This window comes from Dreissena polymorpha, chromosome 7 (genome assembly GCF_020536995.1).
Source record: "Dreissena polymorpha isolate Duluth1 chromosome 7, UMN_Dpol_1.0, whole genome shotgun sequence".
NCBI lineage: Eukaryota > Metazoa > Mollusca > Bivalvia > Myida > Dreissenidae > Dreissena > Dreissena polymorpha.
In genome coordinates this window covers 75,410,084-75,436,654 of record NC_068361.1, presented here as the reverse complement: position 1 = coordinate 75,436,654, position 26,571 = coordinate 75,410,084, and the positions used below count along the sequence as shown (strand labels likewise).

The 26,571-nt window shown below is 35.4% G+C and overlaps 1 protein-coding gene across 1 annotated transcript; it reads right to left on the bottom strand.

Moving 5' to 3' along the window:
- Positions 1-288: 288 nt before the first annotated feature.
- LOC127837056 (alpha-(1,3)-fucosyltransferase C-like) lies at positions 289-3,093 on the bottom strand. The gene is made up of 2 exons (XM_052363863.1): positions 2,278-3,093; positions 289-1,307 (listed from the first exon to the last, which is right to left on the bottom strand). The coding sequence occupies exons 1-2, from the start codon at positions 3,028-3,030 to the stop codon at positions 711-713; spliced, it is 1,350 nt and encodes a 449-aa protein (XP_052219823.1). The 5' UTR covers positions 3,031-3,093; the 3' UTR covers positions 289-710.
- Positions 3,094-26,571: the final 23,478 nt, after the last annotated feature.

Below are 26,571 nucleotides of genomic sequence, written 5' to 3'. Positions count from 1 at the left end.
AATGGCTTCCTCTGAAAAAGAGATTGTTGGTTCGCACGACTGTGATGCTAAGGGGGACTCCATGATTGATTGGTATACATGTTTGTGCTCACTATTGAGTTCGTTATCGGGCCAACTTAACGCTGGTTTGCTATTTCTGGTACGGTCTGGTGTTTCTAAGGTTACAGACATTTGCCGGAGTTATACGCAATAACAATTTTGTGGACTTCGCAAACTTTTGGTGAAAACCATGTAGTCGTACCTGATGAACAGAGTCCAACACCTGAGCGTTATCCACAAGTGCTCCACTGCTTAGAACGAAAGGCAATGTGTAGACACAGCTCAATCACAGCTGCGAGCATAGTACAGACACAGCACAGACACGGTCACCTCGATGTCACAGCACAGTCACAGCAGAAACATAGCACAGTGACAGTCACACTATAGATATAGCACAAACACCAGACACGTACATGTAGCATGCCGAAAAGGTAGTTCCAATATTACAATAACTTAGTTGCATTGATGGAACTTTTTAAACGATAACGTTTAAACATTCAAATTTCACTTCCAGGTTTCAGCACTCAGCATTTTTGTATACGAAAGTGTTTTTATAACTTGTTTAGCTACCATTCTACCACTCCAGTGTAGTAGTTACATAAACCATAATAATCCATATACACGGTTTTGCTACATTTTCAATTAAGTCGCGTGAAGTCAATAATCGATAATCAAGACATGGAGCTCAGAAAATCACGTCTTGTCACATTGAAAGCTAATCTGTACCATTTCCGTACACATACGAAAATACAAATGGTAGTGGAACATCCAATAATTACATACATGGTTATTGAAATGTGCAATTTAGAAAGATCATTTGGTGCCCAACATAAGTCTTCATGAATATAAGTCACATGATCAGAATACGATTTTCTGTATTCTTCCAGCTTATTTAGTTTTGCGCAAATGCTGCAATAAGGTGATGGAACGAATTCAGTCGATATATATTTTGACTTCTCATTTAAATAATGCATATATTTGTCCTCTGAATCTCCTACTTCTAAAAGAAACATTACTAACTCTTTCGCAGATCTAAAATGCGTGGTGTCAATGTATGTGTGTTGGGGTAGCAGACGACTATAGTTTGCACCGCCGCGCGTTACAAGAACTACTTCCCAAGAAAAGTAGAAGAAGAATTTTTCCGTAATATAGTCCGTGCAAAAGCTGTTTTCGAAGCTCAAATAGAATTTGTAGTTCAATTCGATTGTTCTTTTCATTTCCGAAATTTCGCTAAATTCACTTCCCGAGCAGCGTCCGAAAATATCCACCTTAAACGAAACCAAACAAGTTTATGTTTAGTATTTCAATGAATTGGAGAACGAAAGTGCAATAAAATGCGTCAAAATACGTCACAGACAGTGGAAAAAAATCAACAGTTGATATCATTATGGGACTTTTTATGCCCCCCGGATCGATAGATTGGGGGTATATTGTTTTTGGCCTGTCTTTCTGTCTGTCAATCTGTCCCAAAACTTTACTGTACAGTTAAGTTTTGCAATAACTTTTGAAGTATTGAACATAGCAACTTGATATATGGCATGCATGTGTATCTAATGGAGCTGCACATTTTGAGTGGTGAAAGGTCAAGGTCATCCTTCAAGGTCAAAGGTAAAAAAAAGAGAAAAAGTGGCGCATTAGGCCGCATTGTGTTTCTGACAAACACATCTCTTGTTAAATATTGAACATAGCAACTTCATATTTGGCATGCATGTGTATCATATGGAGCTGCACATTTTGAGTGGTGAAAGGTCAAGGTCATCCTTCAAGGTCAAAGGTAAAAAAAAAAAGTGGCGCATTAGGGGGCATTGTGTTTCTGACAAACAAATCTCTTGTTTACCTTGTTATATTTCGTCATTAGAAATAAGATCATGTAATCTGATGAGATACGTAAGCCTGATTGGTTGTTGTCGGTTCAGGCACAACTTAAACATATCTGGGTCCTCTTAAGTATCATAAAAAGTACCCAGAGTATGAAAAATATGCTAAAATGGCAAAGGCACCTGGCCATACTCCGAGGTACATTTAAGAATATGTTCCGTACGCTGGGTACTTTGTAGTATACTTAAGAGTACCTGGGGTACTTTTCAGTACTACCTGAGCAGACAATTACCAATCGAGCGATACTTAATGTCAATTTATCTAATGCTCTCAGTTCATGTACATGTGAGTGATAAATACCATGATAGATATATTTAATCATGTGGCACTGAAAGCTATATTCTCATTCAAATGCTGTACCTTTAAGCCGAAATCGATCATTTCCTGTACGTATTCGTCCCTCATACTATCCGCCTTACAGTGGCTTACAATCCATGCGGCATGCTGGGTTTTCCTGCTAAAAACGCTTGGTTGAACCGGTTTCCCACCTGATTGTAATGTGCGCAGCATACCATAGGGGAAGAAGATATCTGAATCAGTGCGATAGGACATTGACCAATTCATTGTGTTTAACCAGCTTTTATGTCTATGCCCAAGAAATTGGTGATTTATTGGCGATTCTAAACCGAAAAATAGCCATACTTGATCAGGTCGTGTGTCGATTCTTCGGATTGGAGGAGAAAAGTCATTTTGCTCAGTCATGGTAAACACAATGGCAGAATGGTTGTGGATGCTGATAGTGTCATCGTCTGTCATGAAGCAGTTTTGATAATAACATACTCTAGATATTGCATTGTTGGCGCGATTTAGATTAATCCATCCTGGTTTCTTGTACCATAATATTGAATGTTTGATGGAGTTTTGGTTCTGTCTTTGTCCATGGCTTGAATATACGCCCTCCTCGACGTCAACCAGTGTTCTATGGTGTTGATATGTAGCCATTTTGTTATTTTCTTGAGAACGCCATGCTCCAACGGCGAATTTCGGCCAATATCGGTGGCCTGTCATATTAAACATCTTCTCAATTGTCACGTACATACCAAGAGTTGCCAAAAGCAGCAAAAACAACAGTGCCTTCAGTACTCGCGCCTTGAACACTGGTATTGGTCGCATTCTTGCCTGGATAGGAACTGGACGAAAAGAATTCAGGAACAGAATTCTGTTTCAGTTTTCCTTTCGGTGATCACCTGCAAAGATAGATTTGGGTTGATGGAACACTGTACACACAATTATTAAACTAGCCAATAATGGCAAGAGTGAAAATCGCGTCTGCGTATCGCTGATTAATGCATGTAACATGAATAAAGCGTCATGAATTACGTAATAATGGAGCATAATAGCGAGATGTTGAAGCTCCATCACATAGTGTGGTACACTTCATCAATAAGCGACTTAATTGTCATGAACAATGTAATATTGGAGCAATCTTGAGATGTTGAAGCTCCGTCACAGAGTGTGGTACCTTCCATCAATTAACGATTAAGCCTCAACATGTAATTGTACAAAAAACACTTCTTATGCTTAACCTGACAATATTTGTTGTTCTTGAGTGCGCGGTGTTATACATGCTGTCAGCTTGAGTGAGTTAAGGAAGCACTTAGTTCTCCCCACTATATTAACTAAACTACTAAAAGATCTAGTTCATCACAAATCACGTAACACAACTGTAAGATTAACATATAACTAATGGGCAGTAGACACACATTGGCTTGCAGTGTTTGATTAAGTTATCTGTCGCATTATAAAAGTCATGAAGATGCACTCACTCGTTTCTAATTATCATCGTTTTGACAAACAAATTTAAATGTGTATCTATATGACATTCTAAAAATATCACATTTGGACGAACGCAAGATAAGATACATGTAAACAGAGGCCACTACATTTTAGTAGAGGTGTAACTTATCTCACGTTCCACTGTGTCAGTCTTATAATTTACTGCTGGTCCCAAACCACGTTGCGAGCGGGTATAGTCGCACCGGTCATTAAAGGTTTTCTCCAAGCCTACCGCCCCAACCCCAAAAGCCCAAGAACACAAAAATACACTTGGAGACTTTTCCAACGCAACACTTTTCAAACATGAATATCTCAGTTATTTGTAAAGATTTAAATTTTAAAATTGTACGTGCGATTATTTGACTACATTCTGAGCAAGCTTACGATAAAATCATTCATCCGTGATGATTGTACGCTTTAGCACGTGGGGTATGTATGGTTTTATCTGTTTGCACGTGGAAGTGATGGCACTCGATATAATTCTAAATGTATTTCAATTTTATCATGTTAGGTGGTTACCTCAGGATAACATATAACTGGTTTTTAAAATTGCATTGCTCATATGAATATTTAAGCGCGCAACCACGCATTTTGGCAAATTGTAGGTAACCTGCAAGTGTATTGGAGACTTTTCTAACGCAACACTTATCAAATTTTAATATCTCTTTTAATTATGTAAAGATTTTCATAGAAAATTGTAGATGGGATCATTTGACTTAATTTGGTGCAAGCTTACGATAAAACCATTCATCCCCATGACAATTGGAAGCTTTATCACTTGCATGCAGTTTGCCGAAATGTGCCGCTAGGCTTCTGAATATTCATATGAGCCTTACATTTTTTAGTTCGTATTTTTTATAAAAATGTATGAGCTATTGTCATCACCTGAGTGTCGCGTCCGGTTAAGTTTTGTGTTTTCCGGTTAAGTTTTGTGTTTAGGTCCATTTTTCTCATAAAGTATCAAAGCTATTGCATTCAAACAAAGCACACTTACTTACTATCATGAGGGGACTGGGCAGGCAAAATAAGATAACTCTGGCTGGCAATTTGACAGAATTATGTACCCTTTTTATACAAAGAATTTTGAAAATTTGGTAAAGTTTTGTGTTTAAGTCCACTTTATTCCTTAAAGGGGCCTTTTCACAGATTTTGGCATTTTTTTAACTTATTCATTAAATGCTTTATATTGATAAATGTAAACATTGGATCGTAAAAGCTTCAGTAAAAAATCAAGAATAAAATTAAAAAAAGGAAAAGAACATCGCCCGGAGCAGGTTTCGAACCAATGACCCCTGGAGTCCTGCCAGAGTCCTGAAGTAAAAACGCTTTAGCCTACTGAGCTATTCCGCCGAGTACACATAATTGACGTATTTTATACATTATATAAGCAATCTTCGTAGTTTCACAAAATTTAACGACAAAAACAGAACTCTCCAAATTATTCAATCGTTTCGCGTTGCAACGCTTTATAATTTTTAGGTTTTAAAATCGTCAAAAGATGCATATAATGGCTATATTAGACCATGGTAAATGTTCAGTATTACTGTTTCCTCACAAATATCATAACTAAAACGAAAATTTGCGAATCTGAAACAACTTTTTTCAATTTTGTCAATTTACCAAAGCGTGAAAAGATCCCTTTAAGTATCAAAGCTTTTGCATGCTTTCATACTTGCAACACTTACTAACTATCATAAGGGGACTGTTCAGGCAAAGTGATGTAACTCTGACTGGCATTTTGACAGAATTATCAGCGTTCTAGATAAGCTGCGTATCAGCGTAATATACGCATTAGAAATATCAAGATACGCTCAATTTATCATTTCCATGCGTACATTTAAACAAGCCAATCAGGGTTTACGCAAATGATGTACATTCTCTGTGTATAGTGTAAACAAAAAATATAAACAGCTGATTGTCTTTCGCCAAAATATGAGACTGGTTATCGTAATAATTAGAGCTAATTTGTGCACTGGATTGAAGAAAGAGTTAGCCAGTCGGTATTTATACTCTAGACGCAAGGTTAATTTAGTTTTGGTGTTTTTAACAGACAGTCAAGCGCTGATGTGTTTACTAAATTATATGAAGAGGTCGGCATGGCTTCTTTGAAGCCAAAACAAATTTCTTCTCAAAGTAAAATTGATTTTTTTATACGGCAAACGCTGTAAAATTATTGTACTGCCAATACTGAATGATTTAATTTCCTCTGTTTTCAAATCAAAAAGGACACATTTAAACTAATAAAACAACTGTTGAAAGTTGGCAAAAAAGTTTTCCGTGGATCACGGTGGTGGAAGCCTATAAACCAAGGCAGTTAAAAAACAAAAAACACTTTAAGAAACCTACTACTTCGAAGGAATGCACATAGTTAATGGTTTATTCTGTTTAACATGATTAAAGTAGTGTGTCTGTACCGCGGCTATATTCTTGTTTTACTTTTAGCAAATTACCCTTCAAGCAAGGCAAAATTTGACCATTTACCCCCGTGCTTCGAAAAGTGGGGGTATTTACCCCCATGGGTCAAAAATTATCTATAACGCTGAATTATGTCCCCATTTATACTTAGAAAATTGAAAATTTGGTTAAGTTTTGTGTTTAGGTCCACTTTATTCCTAAAGTATCAAAGCTATTGCTTTCATACTTGCCCACTTACTAACTAGCATAAGGGGACTGTGCAGGCAAAGTAATGTAACTCGGAAAGGCATTTTGAAAGAATTATGGCCCCTTTTATAATTAGAAAATTGAAAATTTAGTTGTGTTTTGGTCCACTTTACTCCTAAAGTATCATAGCCATTGCTTTCAGACTTGCAACACTTGCTAACTTTAATAAGGGGACTGTGCAGGCAAAGTTAGGTAACTCTGACTGGCATTTTGACAAAATTATGGCCCCTTTTATACTTAGAAAATTAAAAATTTGATAAAGTTTTGTGTTTTGGTCCACTTTACTCCTAAAGTATCATAGCTATTGCTTTCACACTTGGAACACTCGCTTAATATGATAAGGGGACTGTACAGGACAAATTGCATAAGTCTGGTTTGCATTTTGATGGAATTATGGCCTTTTTATGTCCCCCACCATTTTTGCCCTGTCTGTTGGTTGGTTTGTTTATTGGTTGGTTGGTTGGTTTGCCCAAACTTTAACATTTTGCAATAACTTGCTATATTGAAGATAGCAACGTCATATTTGGCATGCATGTGTATCTCATGGAGCTGCACATTTTGAGTGGTGAAAGGTCAAGGTCATCCTTCAAGGTCAAAGGTCAAAAAAATAAATTCAAGGGAAGTAAAAAGCTTTAAAGGGAATTATATACAAAAAACATAAATCAAAGGGGCGCAGAAGGGGACATAGTGTTTCTGACAAACATATTTCTTGTTTGACCTAGTAACTTTGAATATTTTGTTAAATTGTGTGTTTGGATCCACTTTACTTGTAAAGTATCAAGGCTATTGCTTTCAAACTTTAAATACTTACTATCATGAGGGTACTGTACCTGGCAAGTTGAATTTGACCTTGAACTTTGAATGACCTTGACTTTCAAGAGCAAATGATTAAATTTGCTGAATTTGCCATAACTTCTTTATTAATGATCAGACTTTATTACCGGTAATACTTTGATAAAACAACACTTACCTGACATACCACAATGGACACCTGACCCAAACCATCCCCCACGCCCCACCTCAGAATCCCCCCCCCCAAAAAAAAAATTTCCCCAATTTTTTCGTATTTTTGAAAGATCATCTAATAAATGACCACACCCCCACACTATACCTCCCTCTCAAGGCCCCCCCTCCCCCCCCCCCCCCCCAAAAAATATATTTTTTCTTTAAATGGTTATAAAAAAAGACAAATTTATTTTTATTATCTTATTTTTGAAAGACTGTCCACGCAAGAATCCCCCCCCCCCGCCCCCGAATTTTTTTTTTTTTTTTTTTTCATTTTTGAAAGATAATGTAATAAATGACCACACCTCCACACTATACACCCCTCTCCACCCCACCCCCTTTTTAGATGCACCTTGATGAGTTATACATGCCACACCCATTTTGGGTCGCTAGGTCAAAGGACAAGGTCACTCTGACCTCTAAAAAAACAAGAGATGTGTTTGTCAGAAACACAATGCCCCCTAATGCACCGCTTTGATTTTTGTTTTACATTTGACCTTGAAGGATGACCTTGACCTTTCACCACTCAAAATGTGCAGCTCCATGAGATACACATGCATGCCAAATATCAAGTTGCTATGTTTAATATTTCAAAAGTTATTGCAAAACTTTATTGTTATGTTAAAGTTTTGGTACAGAATGACAGACAGACAGACAGGCCAAAAACAATATACCCCTGATCATTCGATCCGGGGGCATACAAAAAATTCTGACAAGCTTTCGCAGCTGTGCTGGGCAACCGTTATGCGGTGCTCTTGTTAAATTTATTTCTGTACTAATAAATTTTGCAAATAACTGTTTCTGCCCCGAGAAAGATTCAATGACTGTTCATGAACTAATTAATTAACATCATAGTCAGTTCATGAACAATTCATGACCTAAACCTTTGAATGTCATGATCAAGATTCAACAAATTCATAAACATTAAGTTAATGACCTGTAAAGAACTTAAAAAATGAAAATTCACATTCATAAGAGTTAAATAAATATGTTGACTTAAGCCCTTAAACTGAGAGGATAATGCATTCAATATGACTCTAAATTACAAGATTCTTTTTATCACCATAGTTAAGCTGTTTTGATATTTAATAACAATTGAAAATATTGCGAAAAGAGATTAGTTATTGTTTATTATGAGTCAATTTTAAGCTCCACTGGCCAAAGGCCAGCGGGGCTTATGTCATGGTCCTGTGTCCGTCGTGTGTGCGTGCGTGTGTGCGTGCGTGTGTGCGTCCGTGCGTGCGTGCGTTAACTTTTTCTTTAAACATCTTCTCCTAAACTACTGGTCCAAATCTGATGAAATTTCTCAGGAATGTTCCTGTGGTGAACCTCTTTCAAATTTGTTCAAATTATGCCCCTGGGGTCAAATTTGACCCAGCCCTGGGGGGTCAAAAAATTGAAAATTTGCTTATATAAGGCCTATTTTGTGCAAACTTTATAAATCTTCTTGTCCATAACCATTAGGCCTAGGGCTACCAAATTTGGTATGTATTGACATCTTATAGTCCTCTACCAAGTTTGTTCAAATTATGCCCCTGGGGTCAAATTTGACCCTGCCCCGGGGGGGTCAAAAAATTGAAAATTTGCTTATGTAAGGCCTATTTTGTGCAAACTTTAAAAATCTTCTTGTCCGTAACCATTGGGCCTAGGGCTACTAAATTTGCTATGTAGTGACATCTTATAGTCCTCTACCAAGTTTGTTCAAATTATGCCCCTGGGGTTAAATTTTACCCTGGCCCGGGGGGGTCAAAACATTGAAAATTTGCTTATATAAGGCCTATTTGTGCAAACTTTAAAAATCTTCTTGTCCATAACCGTATGGCATAGGGCTACCAAATTTGGTATGTAGTGACATCTTAATGTCCTCTACCAAGTTTGTTCAAATTATGCCCCTGGGGTCAAATTTGACCATGCCCCGGGAGGTTAAAAAATTGAAAATTTGCTTATATAAGGCCTATTTTGTGCAAACTTTAAAAATCTTCTTGTCCATAACCATTGGGCCTAGGGCTACCAAATTTGCTATGTAGTGACATCTTATAGTCCTCTACCAAGTTTGTTCAAATTATGCCCCTGGGGTCAACTTTGACCCTGCCCCGGGGGTTAAAAAAATTGAAAATTTGCTTATATAAGGCCTATTTTGTGCAAACTTTAAAAATCTTCTTGTCCATAACCATTGGGCCTAGGGCTACCAAACTTTGTATGTAGTGACATCTTATAGTCCTCTATTAAGTTTGTTCAAATGAAGCCCCTGGGGTCAAATTTGACCCTGCCCCGGGGGTCAAAAAATTGAACATTTGCTTATATAAGGCCTATTTTGTGAAAACTTTACAAATCTTCTTGTCCATAACCATTGAGCCAAGGGCTACCAAATTTGGTATGTAGTGACATCTTATTGTCCTCTACCAAGTTTGTTCAAATTATGCCCCTGGGGTCAAATTTGACCCTGCTCCGGGGGGTCAAAAAATTGAAAATTTGCTAATATAAGGCCTATTTTGTGAAAACTTAACAAATCTTCTCGTCCATAACCATTGGGCCTAGAGCTACCAAATTTGCTATGTAGTGACATCTTATAGTCCTCTACCAAGTTTGTTCAAATTATGCCCCTGGGGTCAAATTTGACCCTGCCCTGGGGGGTCAAAAAATCAAAAATTTGCTTATATAAGTTCTATTTTGTGCAAACTTTAAAAATCTTCTTGTCCATAACCGTATGGCATAGGGCTACCAAATTTGGTATGTAATGACATCTTATAGTCCTGTACCAAGTTTGTTCAAATTAAGCCCCTGGGATCAAATTTGACCGTTCCCCAGGGGTCACAAAATTGAACATATGCTTATATTGGGCCCATATTGTGCAAACTATAAAAATCTTCTTGTCTATAACCATTGGGCCTATTTCTACCAAATTCGGTAGGTAGTGACATCTAATAGTTCTCTACTTAGTTTGTTCAAATTATGCCCCTAGGAACAAATTTGACCTTGTCCCAGGGGTCACAAAAATGAACATATGCTTAAATAAGGCCTATTTTGTGCAAACTTTAAAAATCTTCTTGTCCTTAATTATAGAGCCTAGGGCTACTAAATTTGGTATGTAGTGATATCTAATAGTCCTCTACCAAATTTGTTCAAATTATTCCCCTGGGCTCAAATTTGACCCGGCCCCGGGGGTCACAAAACTGAACATATGATGTTTACCAGTGGAGATTACTGCGGCCGTTTGGCTGTGACCAACAACAACATCAACATCTTGTAAACATGAGATAAAACCCTGTCATTTAGTGCCATTTTAGGTCAGATGGTGACTGCTTACAAAGGCATTGAAGTAAGAACATGTGTTATGAATGTTTTTCTTATAAACTGAAAAAAGTCGGGTTTTATTTAAATATGTCGAAAGTGACCATATATCCGGATGAAAATCTTTTGGATGACATGTTAATTTCATGAACATGATATAATTATTTCAAGGAAAGTCAATATATGATACTGCACGGTAAACTCAAACTTTGTATCCAAGAGAAGGTGTTGAAATTAATGAAGTGCAATGTTCTTAACTATCGTATATGCTGCTTTTTAATAACTAATGATTCATTGTTCCATTTGTGAATCGTGACTGATCATGAATTGTTGAAATGACTGTCAATTGCTCAACAATCCATATATATTTCTGACCATTTGATAATTTTCTTAAAATAAGTTATGAATTGATCTTAGAAGTCAAATGTATTACTTAATTAAATACATTTATAAATATAAAGAAATAATCTTTAGATTATCATAATATTCTCAGGTCTGTTGGTCTTAGGGATGTGTGGGTTGATGAGCAATTTCTCCTTTTATCACAATTATTTCTACCCAACCTGATCATTTCCTTCATATTCCATTTTAATTCAATTGACGTCTGCAACCTCTTTCAAATTGGGAAAGTCCAAAATGTGTTGTTTGGTAAAGGGTTAAGGCATTTTGATTCCTATGGGTCTTGTGAATCTGTTTCAAATCAAATGCATAGATTTGATCTTCAGCATCTAAAAATATGTGAAATAGAAACAACGACAATATCTTTTGGAGAGATAAATGTACCTACGTTATAAGCAAAGGACCTGTGCAACAATTCCGAGGCTTTTTTGTCTGTTTAGTTAACACGGTAGTAACTTTTTCCATATATAAAAATGCTCACCCTTCCAACTTTAAGCGCCCATTGGGACGAGGGATAGAAAGAGAAAGTCAACTGCTTGAGTACATTTCAACCCATGCGCATTACACGTTTTTTTCGCAAAGAAAAAACAGTGGAGCGATACAGGGCCATCATGGCCCTCTTGTTTTCTTTGGTTACAATGTTTAAAAAGGCAACACAAAAATTGGACCCTACATGGTACACTGTAACAAGTTTGTTTTATTGAAATAATTTAATGCCAAGTATTTGGCAAGATTTACAGAAAATTTCTAAAAATACCCTGAACTGTACTTAATTAACTACAAAGTTCATTTACTGTGTATTTTTTTACCAGTATCATTCATGAAATTAACCAAATGTTAATGAACATTTGGTTCATGAACTTTAAGTTTGTAATATTGTTTTGACTTAATGAATAGCCATTTGTCAATTATATTCGTTTTTGAACAAATTTATTGAACTTGTTCCTTAATCTTTCTTGAACGTGTTTATGCACAGTTCTTGAATGCGATTATAAGCAGTTTTTAGCTCCACTGGCCAGCGGGGCTTATGTCATGGTCCTGTGTCCGTTGTGCGTGCGTGCGTTAACTTTTCCTTAAAACATCTTCTTCACCTAAACTACTGGTTCAATTCTGTTGAAATTTCACAGGAATGTTCCTGGGTTGAACCTCTTTCAAATTTGTTCAAATTATGCCCCTGGGGTCAAATTTGACCATGCCCCAAAAGCCACAAAATTGAACATGTAGTGACATCTTATAGTCCTCTACCAAGTTTGTTGAAATTATGCCCCTGGAGTCAAGTTTGACCCTGCCCTGAGGGTCACAAAATTGAACATATGCTTATATAAGGACTATTGTGGGAAAACTTTCAAAAATCTTATTGTCCATAACCGTATGGCATAGGGCTACCAAATTTGGTATGTAGTGACATGTAATAGTTCTCTTCTTAGTTTGTTCAAATTATGCCCCTGGGGTCAAATTTGACCCTGCCCCGGGAGTCACAAAATTGAATATTTGCTTGTTAAGGTCTTATTTTGTGAAAACTTTAAAAACTTCTTGCCCATAACCATTGGGTCTAGGGCTACCAAATTTGGTATGTAGTGACATCTTATAGTTCTCTACCAAGTTCGTTCAAATTATGCCCCTGGGGTCAAATTTAACCCTGCCCCGAGGGTCACAAAATTGAACATACGCTTATATAAGGCCTATTTTGTGAAAAACTTCAAAAATCTTTCTGTCCATATTCATCCAGCCTAGTGCTCTCAAATTTGGTATGTAGTGACATCTAATAGTCCTCTACCAAATTTGTTCAAATTTTATCCCTGTGGTCAAATTTGAACCTGCCCCGGGGGTCACACAATTGAACATATGCTTATATAGTGCCTATTTTGTGAAAACTTAAAAAATTCTCTTGTCCTTAACCATAAGGCATAGGGCTACCAAATTTGGTATGTAGTGACATCTAATAGTTCTCTACCAAGTTTGTTCAAAATATGCCCCTGGGATTAAATTTGACCCTGCCCCGGTGGTCACAAAACTGAACATACGCTTATATGGGGCCTATTTTGTGAAAACTTAAAAAAAAATTCTCTTGTCCATAACCATTGGGCCTAGGGCTACCAAATTTGGTATGTAGTGACATCTAATAAATCTCTACCAAATTTGTTCAAATAATGCCTCTGGGGTCAACTTTGACCCTGCCCTGGGGGGGTCACAAAATTGAATAAACGCTTATGAAGCGCCTATTTTGTGAAATCTTTAAAATCTTCTTGTTGAAAACCAGACTATCAGACTATGGCTACCAAATTTGGTATGCAGTAACATCTTATAGTTCTCTACCAAGTTTGTTCAAATTATGCCCTTTGGGTCAAATTTTTACCCTGACCCGCGGGTCACAAAATTGAACATTATATATGCTTATATCTTGCTTATTTTGTGAAAACTTTTAAAATATTATTGTCCTTAACTCTAGGACCTCGGGCTACCATATTTTGTATTTACATTTAGTGAGATAAAGTAGTCCTCTACAAAGTTTGCTCAAACTATGCCCCTGAGGTTAAATTTGACCAAGCACAGGGGGTCACAAAAGTGTACATGTGCTTAAATAGGGCCTATATTTAAGTATTTGCACATGCAGAGAATATTTGTTTCAGCCTTTTTTCAGCAGTGGAGCGATACAGGGCCATCATGGCCCTCTTGTTTAACATATTTATGAATCTTTATTTAACACGTTGTTCATGAACAGTTTTGCATTTTTTGAATGGGTTTGCATTTGAGAAATTAAAGAGCTAAATAGTTTATGTGAAATATGCCTTCAAAAAAGGCAGTTCAGTGTAATACATTTTCAGATGTCCTAACATTGCAAGTGTGCCAAGATGATCAGCTAAGTGACTCCTCAGACTCCATACAATTTATTTAGTCCATACAATTTATATATTATTTGTGTGTGTGTCATAAGTAGTATTTGTGGTATATTATTGATCGTGAATATGATTAACATAGGGTCCCGTGTGTGTCACACAAACAATGGATGCATTTAGAGCTGGTGTCAAGATAAGGGTGGTCTTCTGAATATACCTGGTCTTCTACCACCTTGGGTTTGTTCAAATCATTCACCAGGGGTCACATGATTTATAAAGACTATAGTAAATAACATTTAAAACTCTTCTTTGAAACCGCTGGTGTCAGTTGTTCAACATTTAGTTTGTAATCTCAATTATAACACTAAAGATTAAATGAAACATGTACTGATTGTCAGAAAATCTAGGGAAAGTGAAAATTACAATTCAGCTTCATATTTATTTATCTATATCATCTGATGTCTTAGATAATTTATCTTTGCCTGTTTCATTTTCAGTTTTTCGCTGGTAACGGTAGTTTAAACGGGGTCGTTTTGGTGTGTTTGCACTTTGTAATTGACAGCTTTCATTTAAATAAATATAACCTTATTATACCCTTACAAAATTTATGTATTGCAAAATTCTGACACAAAAGATGACATGAAATGTTTTGCAACTTAATGTATTAATTTTAGAAGCCTGATTCAGATATTTATATTTGTATCAAATGCTAGTGACATGCATTAATTATGATTTATCCTTGTTAAGTTTATTTAACTTATATATTGTACAATGTAAAATGGATATATTGTGGCCGCTTAAAAATAGACACCATTCAAGCACATAAATAATGATTCAGTAAATACTGGAAAGTAGCTGAATTGTGTTTCAGTACAGATTCATACATCTCTTTAGGTTGTTAAAAAGTGCACAGGTCTACTTAAAATGAGCATATAAAATCCAAGTTTGAAGTACAGCAGCTGAAGCGCAGTATCGTCCTGTGAAAATCAGAATGTAAACACAAAAAAAATAGAAAAACATTTCTCAAAAGTACCAGCTGAACAAACTAAACAGAATAGTCATTTACCGTAAAATAACGGGACAGTTAGTTTTGATGCATAATATAACGGCAAGAATGGTAAGAATGTTCTTTCATATGTTTTATTGAATTATGGTACCTAGGTCTATGAACTTTGCAGGGAATATGCCCTTTACTCCGTGAAGATTTCAGTCTTCTATCAGGTCTGATCGATGACTAGTAGGTCACGCGAGTTGTGTAACGTGTTATTTCTTAAAATTTGACACAGTATTTGTTAACATATTGCAAGATATGTACATTGCCAGAAAGGCAGAAATTCATTTGTGTATTGAATAAGACCATGTGCATGGAAATAGCTGCACAATTGATGAAGTTATTGCTGTTCACAGCGAATGTTACACCTTACGTACCAGTCCGTTTACTGTAAAACCATTAAATTTCGTGTGGTACGAATTTTCGTGGATTTCGTTGGTCCGCTGAACCACGAATTCAAGTACCAACGATTATACATTTTTAATCCGAAAACATTTTGAAAGAGACATTATTGATTGAGATTTGCTAGTTAATGCAATATGTTGTTTTCTTGATAATTTTTCTTGATAATTTTTAAATAAAATTTCAATTATCTCTTCCACTTTATTCTATCCTGGTATTAAACAACATAGTTGACAAATTCTCAGAAAAGCATGTCCGGTATCGTGGGTGGGGTACTTCCATATCAAATAACAGGAGTTTCCTTTTAATCTTGGAGCTTTTCTAGTTGTATTCAAATTGTATTGAAATTGAAATACTTAAAAAATAATAGTTTTTATTGTTTCTGCTGCTTCAAAGTACCGAAGGAGTGTTTTTTTTGTTATCAAAGACGTAACAAACAATTCCCGCTTACCCCACTCCTGTCTGGGCGTCCGCCATCTTGAAACAAAAGGCCGTTCATATCATCCAAAAGTAATTTTCAACTGCTTACATCATTTTCCAAATGTATTTGATAATATTGTTGACTCTTACGGTAAGACAACTTCCTAAATCAGCAATTAAGGTAACTTTAATGACGTAACAGATTGGACACCACTCAGCAAACGTGATCTGTATACGCAATTTTAAAATATTCTCGTTGAAATAAACGGCATTGATTCGTCATCATTGTGTTTCGACCTCGTCGTTGTTCGTAGCAAAACCTTTGTAGACGCTACACAAGTCATGTATAAACAGTTTGAGATCTGAATTCAAGACGTAACATATTGGACACGAACTGTTACGTCACCATTCATAAAAAATAATGATTGTCTGACTGGAATTGTATAGGTTTGTGCCTTTTTTAAGTTTTAAATCCAAAAAATAACCTTTATTGATAATATTGAAATAAAGATAAGTAGCCCAAGTTGTTTAAGTTATAGAGTGATAGAAACAGGAACTCATGGGCACTATAAAAGGTATACCTTTTTTGTCCAGAATCTGCATGTATTTGTCACCAATTTTTGTACTAGCAGGGTAGAACTTGGTAGTTTTATGATATTTATCAACAAGTTTTATGTCAATCTTATCAAATATGGCCACAGCATTTGTCAAATACTTTAATGAAAAAGATATTTCACAGGTTTTGTGGGATGTAACCAAAAAGTGCTGAACGGAAAAACCGGGCTCATATTATAAAATAATTTTTTTATCTTAACAATAAATAAAACTAATTAAGTCCTTTAATACAGACATATCCATGTATCACAATCAAATGAATTTAGAACTGTTGATCACCAGACAATGTCATTTTAGTTACGGTAACCATTGCATAATTAGGTTCATTTTTAGTTGTTCGCGATAGCAAACAGCTAATGTTGTTACTGGAGATTTCAAGTCAGTTTGCTGCTAGTACGGAAAGCCTACTACCCGCCACACATGCAGTACCCGCGCAAGAAAGAGTTGTATAATTTATGCAAGAGGTTTGAGTTCTTCAAGTATATTCAATCACAAATGGAAACATGTGAATATTGTGTTGAATGGAATATTTTTGAATGGAACTTAAAAGAATCAATAAACAATGTTTTTATTATACGTGTCGCGGAAGAGATTGTTTATGAATGATTAAAATAGTCCACTATTTGCTGCCTCTTAATGACTTAGTATAGGTCATTCATAATCTGAGGCCATTAATAGATTTGGGAAAACAACCAACAGTAAAAGGTTACGCTTGTATATATTCACAGTTCTCAATTTATAAAACGTTGAACATGAGTTCAACAATAACTACAGGGATAGGACAGACAACATCAAGAATGCTTCATAATCGCTAAAACGGAATATAAAAAAACAATTAAATATAACAAGAATCTATTAATAGATGGGAGAAAAGATAAACAAGAATAATGGGGAAAGTGATAACAACGCAATAGTATAAGGTTACGCTTGTTTATTGCATAACTTCGTTGATATCACTTTCCAAATGATATCACAGCTTGTCAGAGTACTGACCAAATTTCCCCAAAGGTCGTCCAACTCTGAAGGCCATCCAACTCTGAAGGTCGTTCTACACTGAAGGTGGTCCAACTCTGAAGGTGGTCCAACTCTGAAGGTCCATCAAGTCTGAAGGATGTCCAACTCTGAAGGTGGTACTCTGATGGTGGTCCTATTCTGAAGGTCTTTTAACTCTGAAGGTGGTCCAACTCTGAAGGTCCTCCAAGTCTGAAGGTCGTCTAACTCTGAAGGTCGTCCAACTCTGAAAGTGGTCCAACTCTGAAGGTCGTCCAACGCTAAAGGTCGTCCAACTCTGAAGGTGGTCAAACTCTGAAGGTCATCCAACTCTGAAGGTCATCCAACTCTGAAGGTCGTCCAACTCTGAAGGTGGTCCAACTCTGAAGGTGGTTCCCACTCAGAAGGTCGTCCAAGGTGGTCAACTCAGACCGAAAACGGGCGCAAATTTTTATTGCGCAATCAATTATTTTGTGTCTTTTGGAAGCGTTCTTTTCTATTGAAAGAAGGAAGTGTTTAAAGATCAGAAGTATGAGTTGCTTAGCGGTATGCATTTGACAATTTCTATAGACTATTTCCTTGAGAATATGGAGGAACTGCTGAATAGGTTGCAATTACATATTTTAAGGTTCTCAAGTGTCAATATCTGTCTCCAATGTAAATAATGACCTTACATTTGTCAACCAAACATGGCTAAAATTTATATTTATTTAACTGAGTTTTGTTGGAATGTGAAAGCTATGTTTGAAAACTAAAAAGCATATTTCTCTTTAGTACACTAACAGCACAGACATTATATTGCTAAGTTGATCCTTTCAGTTGATAACAATTCTGAATAATTACCTATGTGGAAATTATGTACCTCCAAATGTTCTGTGGTCCAATTATGAGGTTGAACATTATTCAGTTTTCAAACTTTTCAATAGCTCCACAGATGAATTTACACTCCCCAGTGTATCCCTTGAGGTCATTATATATTGATTACATGACTGCTCTGTCAAACTCTTTGTGTGACTGTAGTGTGTGGCAATTTGAAAAATATTTACACTCAAATTACGTTCTTATCTTATCATTACTGCCAAAACGCTTGGCGGCTTGGACTAAATGTAATTGTTGAAATATGAGATCCATATTAAAATTCTATAACGAGCAATTTTTAAGTGTCTGCAAATAAAGTTATGTTTGGGGGAATATAAATCCACTGGTAATCAGCAATTTAAGGGATCGTTCACACAATTTTTCATGTTTATGCTACTGTAGGAGGCAACATGGTAGTCATACTGTCTGTCCTTTAGTCTGAGTTGGTGTCTGGGGGAATTCTGTCCAAAATTGATGTAGGCTCTGTATCTTTAACATTATTATGGCGATTTTAATATAACTTTGTATTATATTCCGCATGACCAGATAATGAATTGCAAAAACCTCACATGCTCCTAGGTTAAATGTCAAGGTTATAGTTCAAGTTCAAAGGTCATACATGTCTTGAAGGATTAAGAAAAATTACTCTTACATTCCTTGACCAGACAATGTGCCACTAATAAATCCCATGCTAGAAGCTGAAAGGTCACAATTCAAGGTCATAGGTCGTGAGTCTTCTGTTCTTCTTTTGTATTGAATTGTCAGTGGGTTTTTTCATTCAAAATTTGGTCTGTAATTGGACCCTTCCCAAATGGGAGCTAAAAATTCCCAATGATTTTTTTTTTTGATCTAATTATTTCGTTCATCTCCCATCCATATAAGTTAAACTTTAGTAAATATAATTCTGGACACACTTATGTATCCCCAATTTTGAAGCATTTTTTAGCAAAACAACAACAACACTAGTTTCCCAATTTTAGTCAAAATGCTGCGCATTTCCCAATCCAAAGGGACCCGGCCCCATTCCCAAAACAGTGAGAAAAAAACACTGGGATGACAATTAATGCATATGCATTAAGCTCTGTTTTCCCAAAACGAAGCTTAAATTATCTTTTGTATTGATGATTGGAAAAAAAAAAAGATAAAAATAAATTAAATTAATTATTACAAGAAAATGAACGGTCAATGCAGCTTGTATAAAAAAACAGCTGAAAAAGCGTTGAGCAAAACTTAAGGTGGTTATTTTTGAGCCAAAGTTGTTGTACAGCTTTTCTATGACTAGCATCATGTAATGGATGGAGAACAAAATCCTGAGACTTTCATAATTTATATTTACTTTTTAATACATTTGCATTTTATTAGAAATAATTTCACATGATTTATTATTGTGCAGAAAGTTACTTTAAAATAAACAAAATGTGCAACCTATGAATTCTTTGTTTGGTCATCAGTCGTTGTCTAACACCTTCAATTGTTTGTATAACAAGGGCTGTTTGTAAAACATGCATGCCTGACTGACTAATGGGGTTGTTTACCCTCGGGACTTCGGTTAATAAACCATTGCCCGAGCACACTGCTTAACATAAAACTCTGCATAAAAAGGTCGAAAACGGCCATAAAATGGACAGCCCGATTTTTCTGGGCTGTACGATTGATATAAATAGAGAACTTTGCAGTGTTGGTGCGGTGCTTTAATAAAAATCTATTGGCTTAAAAATATCTATACTTATTCAAGAAGCATAAAAAACGAAGTACTCAATAAAGTTAATAATCAATGTCTTGCCTAAAGCTGTAAGAGAGCGGTGTTTTTATTGGCTGACTGTATTTATAAGCATGGCTCTGATTGGTTATCTGTCACGTCCGCGCAAAAGAAAGTAGGTCAATCTGTTTTGGGATAAAAATTTCGCACAGAGAACGACCTTTGAGATGGCGTCTGCTCTTGCACGGACGTGACAGAGAAAACCAATCATAATGATTGCGTCTGCTCTTTTGCACTTTTGGAATGTAAACAAAGCATATGAAACAAGAAGGAATATTACTACTTGAATCTGTTTGAATTTAATATAATTGGTATATGTTATTTAAACTATTATGATGAAGTTATATTAATATTGTTATTATAATTATTATTATTGTTACTATTGTTATTATTATTTTATGTATGTTGTTTGTGTTGAAAAGAGAGAGAAGAAGGAGAATAGCCCAATTTTTATAAGTATTGATGGTAAAAACACATACCATTATATGCAGTATCATCATTACTAGACCCATTGTTCAGTATTTACTGCAATGGGTTGTTGGAGTCTTTAAACTTTGTGATCTGTGTTTTAAATGGAAAAATCTAAAGAGGATTATTTTTAGTATAATGCCTATAGAAAAATAAAGGAATACACAGATGTGTAATATGTTTGAAAAACAGAAACAAAATAATAATATTTAAGGATTTTCCAGATCACAAAGTGGTTTAACATTGCCACTATATATTTACATACATAGTAAAGTACTAGAATTAGATGTATATTTAAGGTTTAAACAAAATGTCATACAACAAGATCTAATCGATGGGAAAATATGCTTATCTACGAACATTAATTAGTAGGGATGCTAGAGCCTGATTTAATAGCTCTCAAATGTAAAGTGAATTTGCATGTCGACATGCAATTATATGGAAAAAAGAAAAGATAATATATAATAACACATAGGGAGTATAACTCTCAAATCTATATTAACGTTGCAATTGAGTATTGAGTTATTAAAAATTGTAATGTGTATAAATTTATGTATGTGGCTCAATGTTAAACACTTGCAGACAGGGAATATAGCCGTAATGCTCCAACGTACTAAGACCCTGTCTGTATGGAACTTATAGAGGATTGGGCTATGAAAGAAGGACGTCCCCCCAGAGTGGCGTTAAGACAATATTTATAAGAAATTTAATGATAATATTTATATATTTACAGATAATAACTTGCGTGTCGCCAAACGGTTACCTCTTTAGGGCCATATAAAAAAACAATGGTAAAACAATGTACTTTACAGTTAAAAATTAGACAAAACAGACAACGTTTATACATGAAGGCAGATTATGTACAGAATGTACAATATTATATGCACTTATTGATAGGTTAAAAATAAGTTGCCACCCTGGGGGGTTAAAAGAAGGAGTTTGGAAGTGTAGGTAGGTGTGGTGGGGTAGGGGGTTTCCAGCAGGGGCAAATCAACTTGGGTTTGTGTAGGGGAGATAATTTTGTATGGAGAAGTGTTGATGGTTTTGTCCCCTAGACCAAAGGGAGTGCACAGTAAATGGAACTAAGAAAACTACACATGGTGATTAGTAAATAAAAAGAAAGAGATAAAACACTCTAATGTTTAATATACTGAAATATTATAGTAATATGTGGGATTGGTAAGGGCCAACTCATACAACAATGCAGGAAATAACCCACAAAAAGCTAGCATCCATACTATAGAAATTAATATATAGGGGATGATGCAAGTTAAAAGAAAAGTTACAAGAACACCTTATTTACTTACTATACAAAATTAGTAAGTTTCTCAAGATTAAGATAAAAATTGTACAACAGTACTTTATTTGTTATGATGGTTAATATACCGCTAATAGGGAGAGTTTAAAATAATCCAATAAATTGAAAATACCCTTAAGGGATATAATGGTATTGCAAGGTGTACATGACCCTGCACCGTGCACTCCTGTCTGACATGGCTCTTCGAGTTTGAAGGAGAAGGGGGGTGTCAGAGGGGAGGGGTGCAATGCAGCAAACATACCCAGGTTACTGGTCAGCCTCGTCCTTTCTTTTAAATAAAAATTGCCATAAAATATGTATATATTAAGAAACTGAATCATGTAATTGGTGCATGAATGCCCCTCATATGGGCTGTTAGTTGTTGTGGCAGCCATTGTGTGAATACGTTTTTTGTCACTGTGACTTTGACCTAGTGACCTGAAAATCTGCGAGTCATGATCAATGAACGTATGAAGTTTCATGATCCAAGGCGTAAGCGTTCTTGAGTTATCATCCGGAAACCATTTTACTGGTGCGAGTCACCGTGACCTTGACATTTGACCTAGTGATCTGAAAATCAATAGGGGTCATCTTGTTTAATTGTGAACAATCGACCGAAAAACGCCTTCATTCATTACTGACAGCTGGACGTCAGGAATTACACACTTTGATTTTGGGGTGCTATTTGTGAAACTGTTGGCTGTTTTGGACATACTTGGACGATTTTCATCAAATAAAAGGTGTTTTATCATAGATGGACGCTTCCTGCTGGCAACCACAACGACATATGTGTGCATTGTTTGATCTATTATCTGTTGCATTGTGTTATTCAATACACCTGTGAAATCATCGTTGGGTACCTTTACTCTTATTATATATATATATGAACCAAAAAATTGTTTCAAGTACCTGTGGTTCAGTGGGGAAAAAAATGCCCCGTTTGGACGTTATTTCATCGGCTCGGGGCAATCATTAGTCTTTGCTGCATATTATGAATTGCGTCTTCAATGTATAATTTGTATTGCCTATTTTGTGTTATTGTAACATATTTTTATCAATATAGCACGTATCAACACATATAAAAATCTTATAATCTCAGTTTAACATGTGCAAGTCAAATTCACACGAGCATTTCATCATTAACAACTTGTGAACAAACTGCCGGTACACTTCTTTAATCAGCACAAAGCAGTTTTGAAACAGATATTCATACCTTCATTTAATTAAAATCAATGTCCTTTAATGTACTGGCTATTGGTGATAATGGTGAGAAGTTGTGTCAGGATCGGCGCCTTTCACTCATTTCCAAAAAAGTGCGGCTCGTGTGAATTTATGAACAGTTTTTTTAATTACATTTGCTCAATTTGTTGACTTTGTGTCAGCAGTACACAAAGGGGGAGAAGACCATCCGCAAGTTCTTGCAGGCCATCGGATATAGCATAAGGCTATAATTGTGTGTTTAAAGGGAAGGGTGTTGTAGACTCATTCACACTCACGCCTTTTTATGCATTAGTTTTTATGCCCCCCGGATCGATAGATCGGGGGTATATTGTTTTTGGCCTGTATTTCTGTCTGCCATGCTGTCCCAAAACTTTACTCTTACAGTAAACTTTTGCAATAACTTTTGAAATATTGAACATAGAAACTTCATATTTGGCATGCATGTGTATCTCATGGAGCTGCACATTTAGGAGGTGAAAGGTCAAGGTCATCCTTCAAGGTCAAAGGTTAAAAAAATGCGGCGCAATAGGGGGCATTGTGTTTCTGACAAACACATCTCTTGTCTTTTTTATCATATGCCTGTTTTATCGTGAATAAATGCGTGTATTGTTTCATCAACTATTTGTTTATTGCTTTTAAATATATGCTTTTTCGATCTTTGTTAATAAATGAATATATTATATTTGTGTCTATTTTATCAGTCAATACTACTTATTTTTCCCCAATCATAAATTATTCGTTTTATTAGATCTACCATAACGATGTTTGAGATTCACAGCTTGAATATTTATTGTATCATTAACAGTATACAGTACAATTACTGGTTCAATAATTACTCAACTAAAAGACCGTAACGATAAAGATACGGCGTGTTTGATTTGAAATTAATTTAGAGGAAATATCAAATTATTCAAGATATATTTGTGTTAAAAACAGAATTCAATGTTATCTGCGCTTCACAGTTTGTATCAAAAACTCAATACACGCACGCTTTAACTTGTACATTGCCACGTAATTTTCGCGCTCTTTTGTCGGGAAATATACATTATGACTATATTGGAAGCATTTGTAAACGTCGTGTTAACATTAAAAAATCGGAAGTGTGTTTCGGATTACTAATTATTATTCTCATTTGAGAATTTAACAGGTTAATTATCACGATAACAATGTTTGAGATTCACAGCTTTAATATTTAATGTGTATCATTAACAACTTATGAACAAACGACCGGTACACTTCTTTAAGCAGATTTTCGCACCTTCATTTAATAATGGATTTTGAATAACAATTAGAAAGGGTGTTTATTCCGCTATGAAAGGGTGTTTATTCCGCCTGTTTGAAAACTTGAAGGGGGTTTGTTCCGCTTTGAAAGGGTGTTTGTTCCGTGTTTGCAAAATGTGAAAGGGGGTTTCTTCCGCTATGCCGTTTTTAGGGAAGGGTGTTTCTTCCGAAGGGGGTCTATTCCGGTAATCAGGTTTTAATACTATAATCCGGTCATAAAAATGACTGATCGAAGTGACACCAGATAAGTGAAAAAGGGTAGAAATCTGGTAATCTTTAAAGCTGTTGTCTTAATTGTCATTTGCGATCAGCACATGTTTTAAACATGGTCCGATCCCGAACGACATATTATGCATCTTAATGAAATGTTATTTATTTCCAGATTGTCTTTATGTATAGCATTTATGTTAGTTAAAGTTAATTTTGTCTACCAGAAATACCAATATTAAAAATGTGTTAAATAATAAAATATATATTTTGATGATGTATTATTTTCTATTACCATTGACTTAATTACATGTACCGTATTAAACTTTGATGATGTATTATTTTCTATTACCATTGACTTAATTACAAGTACCGTATTAAACATATTTGAATCTTCGCTAAAATGCTTACTGAAGTTATCATAAATTAAAATCATGATTTAACGGAACTATCACGATGTATAGGTGGGAAATCTAACTGTTTCGGTAAATTTACTGTTTTCGGTATCATGTCCTCGTATTATATAATGCTTCCGTTTCAAAACAGGAATAAAATGCTTTTTGTAAACAATAAATAATTAATACAAAGCATCATTTAAATGCGTACTGGAGTAAACATTCATTAAAACCATAGTGTAATGCCACTATCACGATGTAAAGGTGGGAAATCTGTTTTCGGTAAATTTACTGTTTTCGGTATCTAGTCTTACCCATAAAAAGCTTTCACATTATTTTGAAAACTGAGTTTCGTCTACGATTATGCAATAGCGAACAACTTCAGTGCCTTCAGCGCTTTGATATACTTTATATAAGCAATCCTCGTAGTATCACAAAATATAAGGACAACAACAGAACTCTCCAAATTATTCAATCGTTTCGTGTTGCAACGCTTTGTAATTTTCAAGTTTTTAAAATCGTCAAAAGATGCCTATAATTGATATTTTAGAGCATGGTAAATGTTCAGTATTACTGTTTCCTCACAAATATCATAACTACAACGAAAATTTCCGAATCTGAATTTGTTTTTATTAATTTTGTCAATTTACCAAAACTTGAAAAGGCCCCTTTAAGAGCTGCGGTTAATGTTCATAACGGAATTAGTACATGTATCTGATATACATTTACCTATCTGAATATACTGCTTTATGAATACATTGGGGTTTACGTAAGTTAAGAAGAAAAATAACATTTTCTTTTGGTCGATTTTAACTTCTTGAAAGTATACACGGATAAAGCCTTTTTTATTGTGACAACAGTTTATAGTTAGTTTTGTGTTAGTAAGTCTTCAAGAGTGAAATACCAAATATACAAAGGGCACCTCGTTATAAATAATACATGTGTTAACATAATTATAATAGTATATCGAATTATTAAAAAGAAAACGGTTTGTTAAAAAAACAAACACTCACCGTGAATCAAAATTCCGGTTAATTCAACAACGTGTTTCCGTTTTATCGAACCGATGCACAACACGCACAAATTGAATCTATATGTTAAAAATTAAAATTGTTGCTCTCTAAGTATTTGTAAAAAAACGAAAGTTGGTAGCAGTTATTGTTTTTAAAAGGTACAGGTCCAACGTACATGTATTCACATAGTCCAAATTTTTGACGCTCTCAAATATTAGGCTACTTTTTATATGGGTAATAGAGTTCCAAAGAATTTAGCCCATATACAAAGTATCTCTAAATTCTTTGCGCGTCTTATAAATAAGACTAGTATTCACAGGTCTCGCCTTCCGCACGACTCATGGTTTGTTAACATCCACTGCGTAAAGTAAATTTAACGGATGACTCATGTTGATACTAGTTGATACTAGCGCTTTGTACAACACGTTTAAAACACTAATCTTAGTACACTGTTTTGTTTGTACGCAAACACGCATGAACAACTTATTGGCGAACTATTGTTTAATAAAACAAAGGTTCTCAACAACAGAACAATTTAAAATAAATTAATGCCAGGGTTAAATGACATTGGATATCGCTTCGGTCCAAAAATATTCCGTTCTTTACAACATAAAAAGATGTATGTCAGGGTTTAAAGACATTTGAACTCGCTTAATCTACAAGTATCCGTTACCTGTTCAAAATAACCCAAAGTTATCATCACTCATC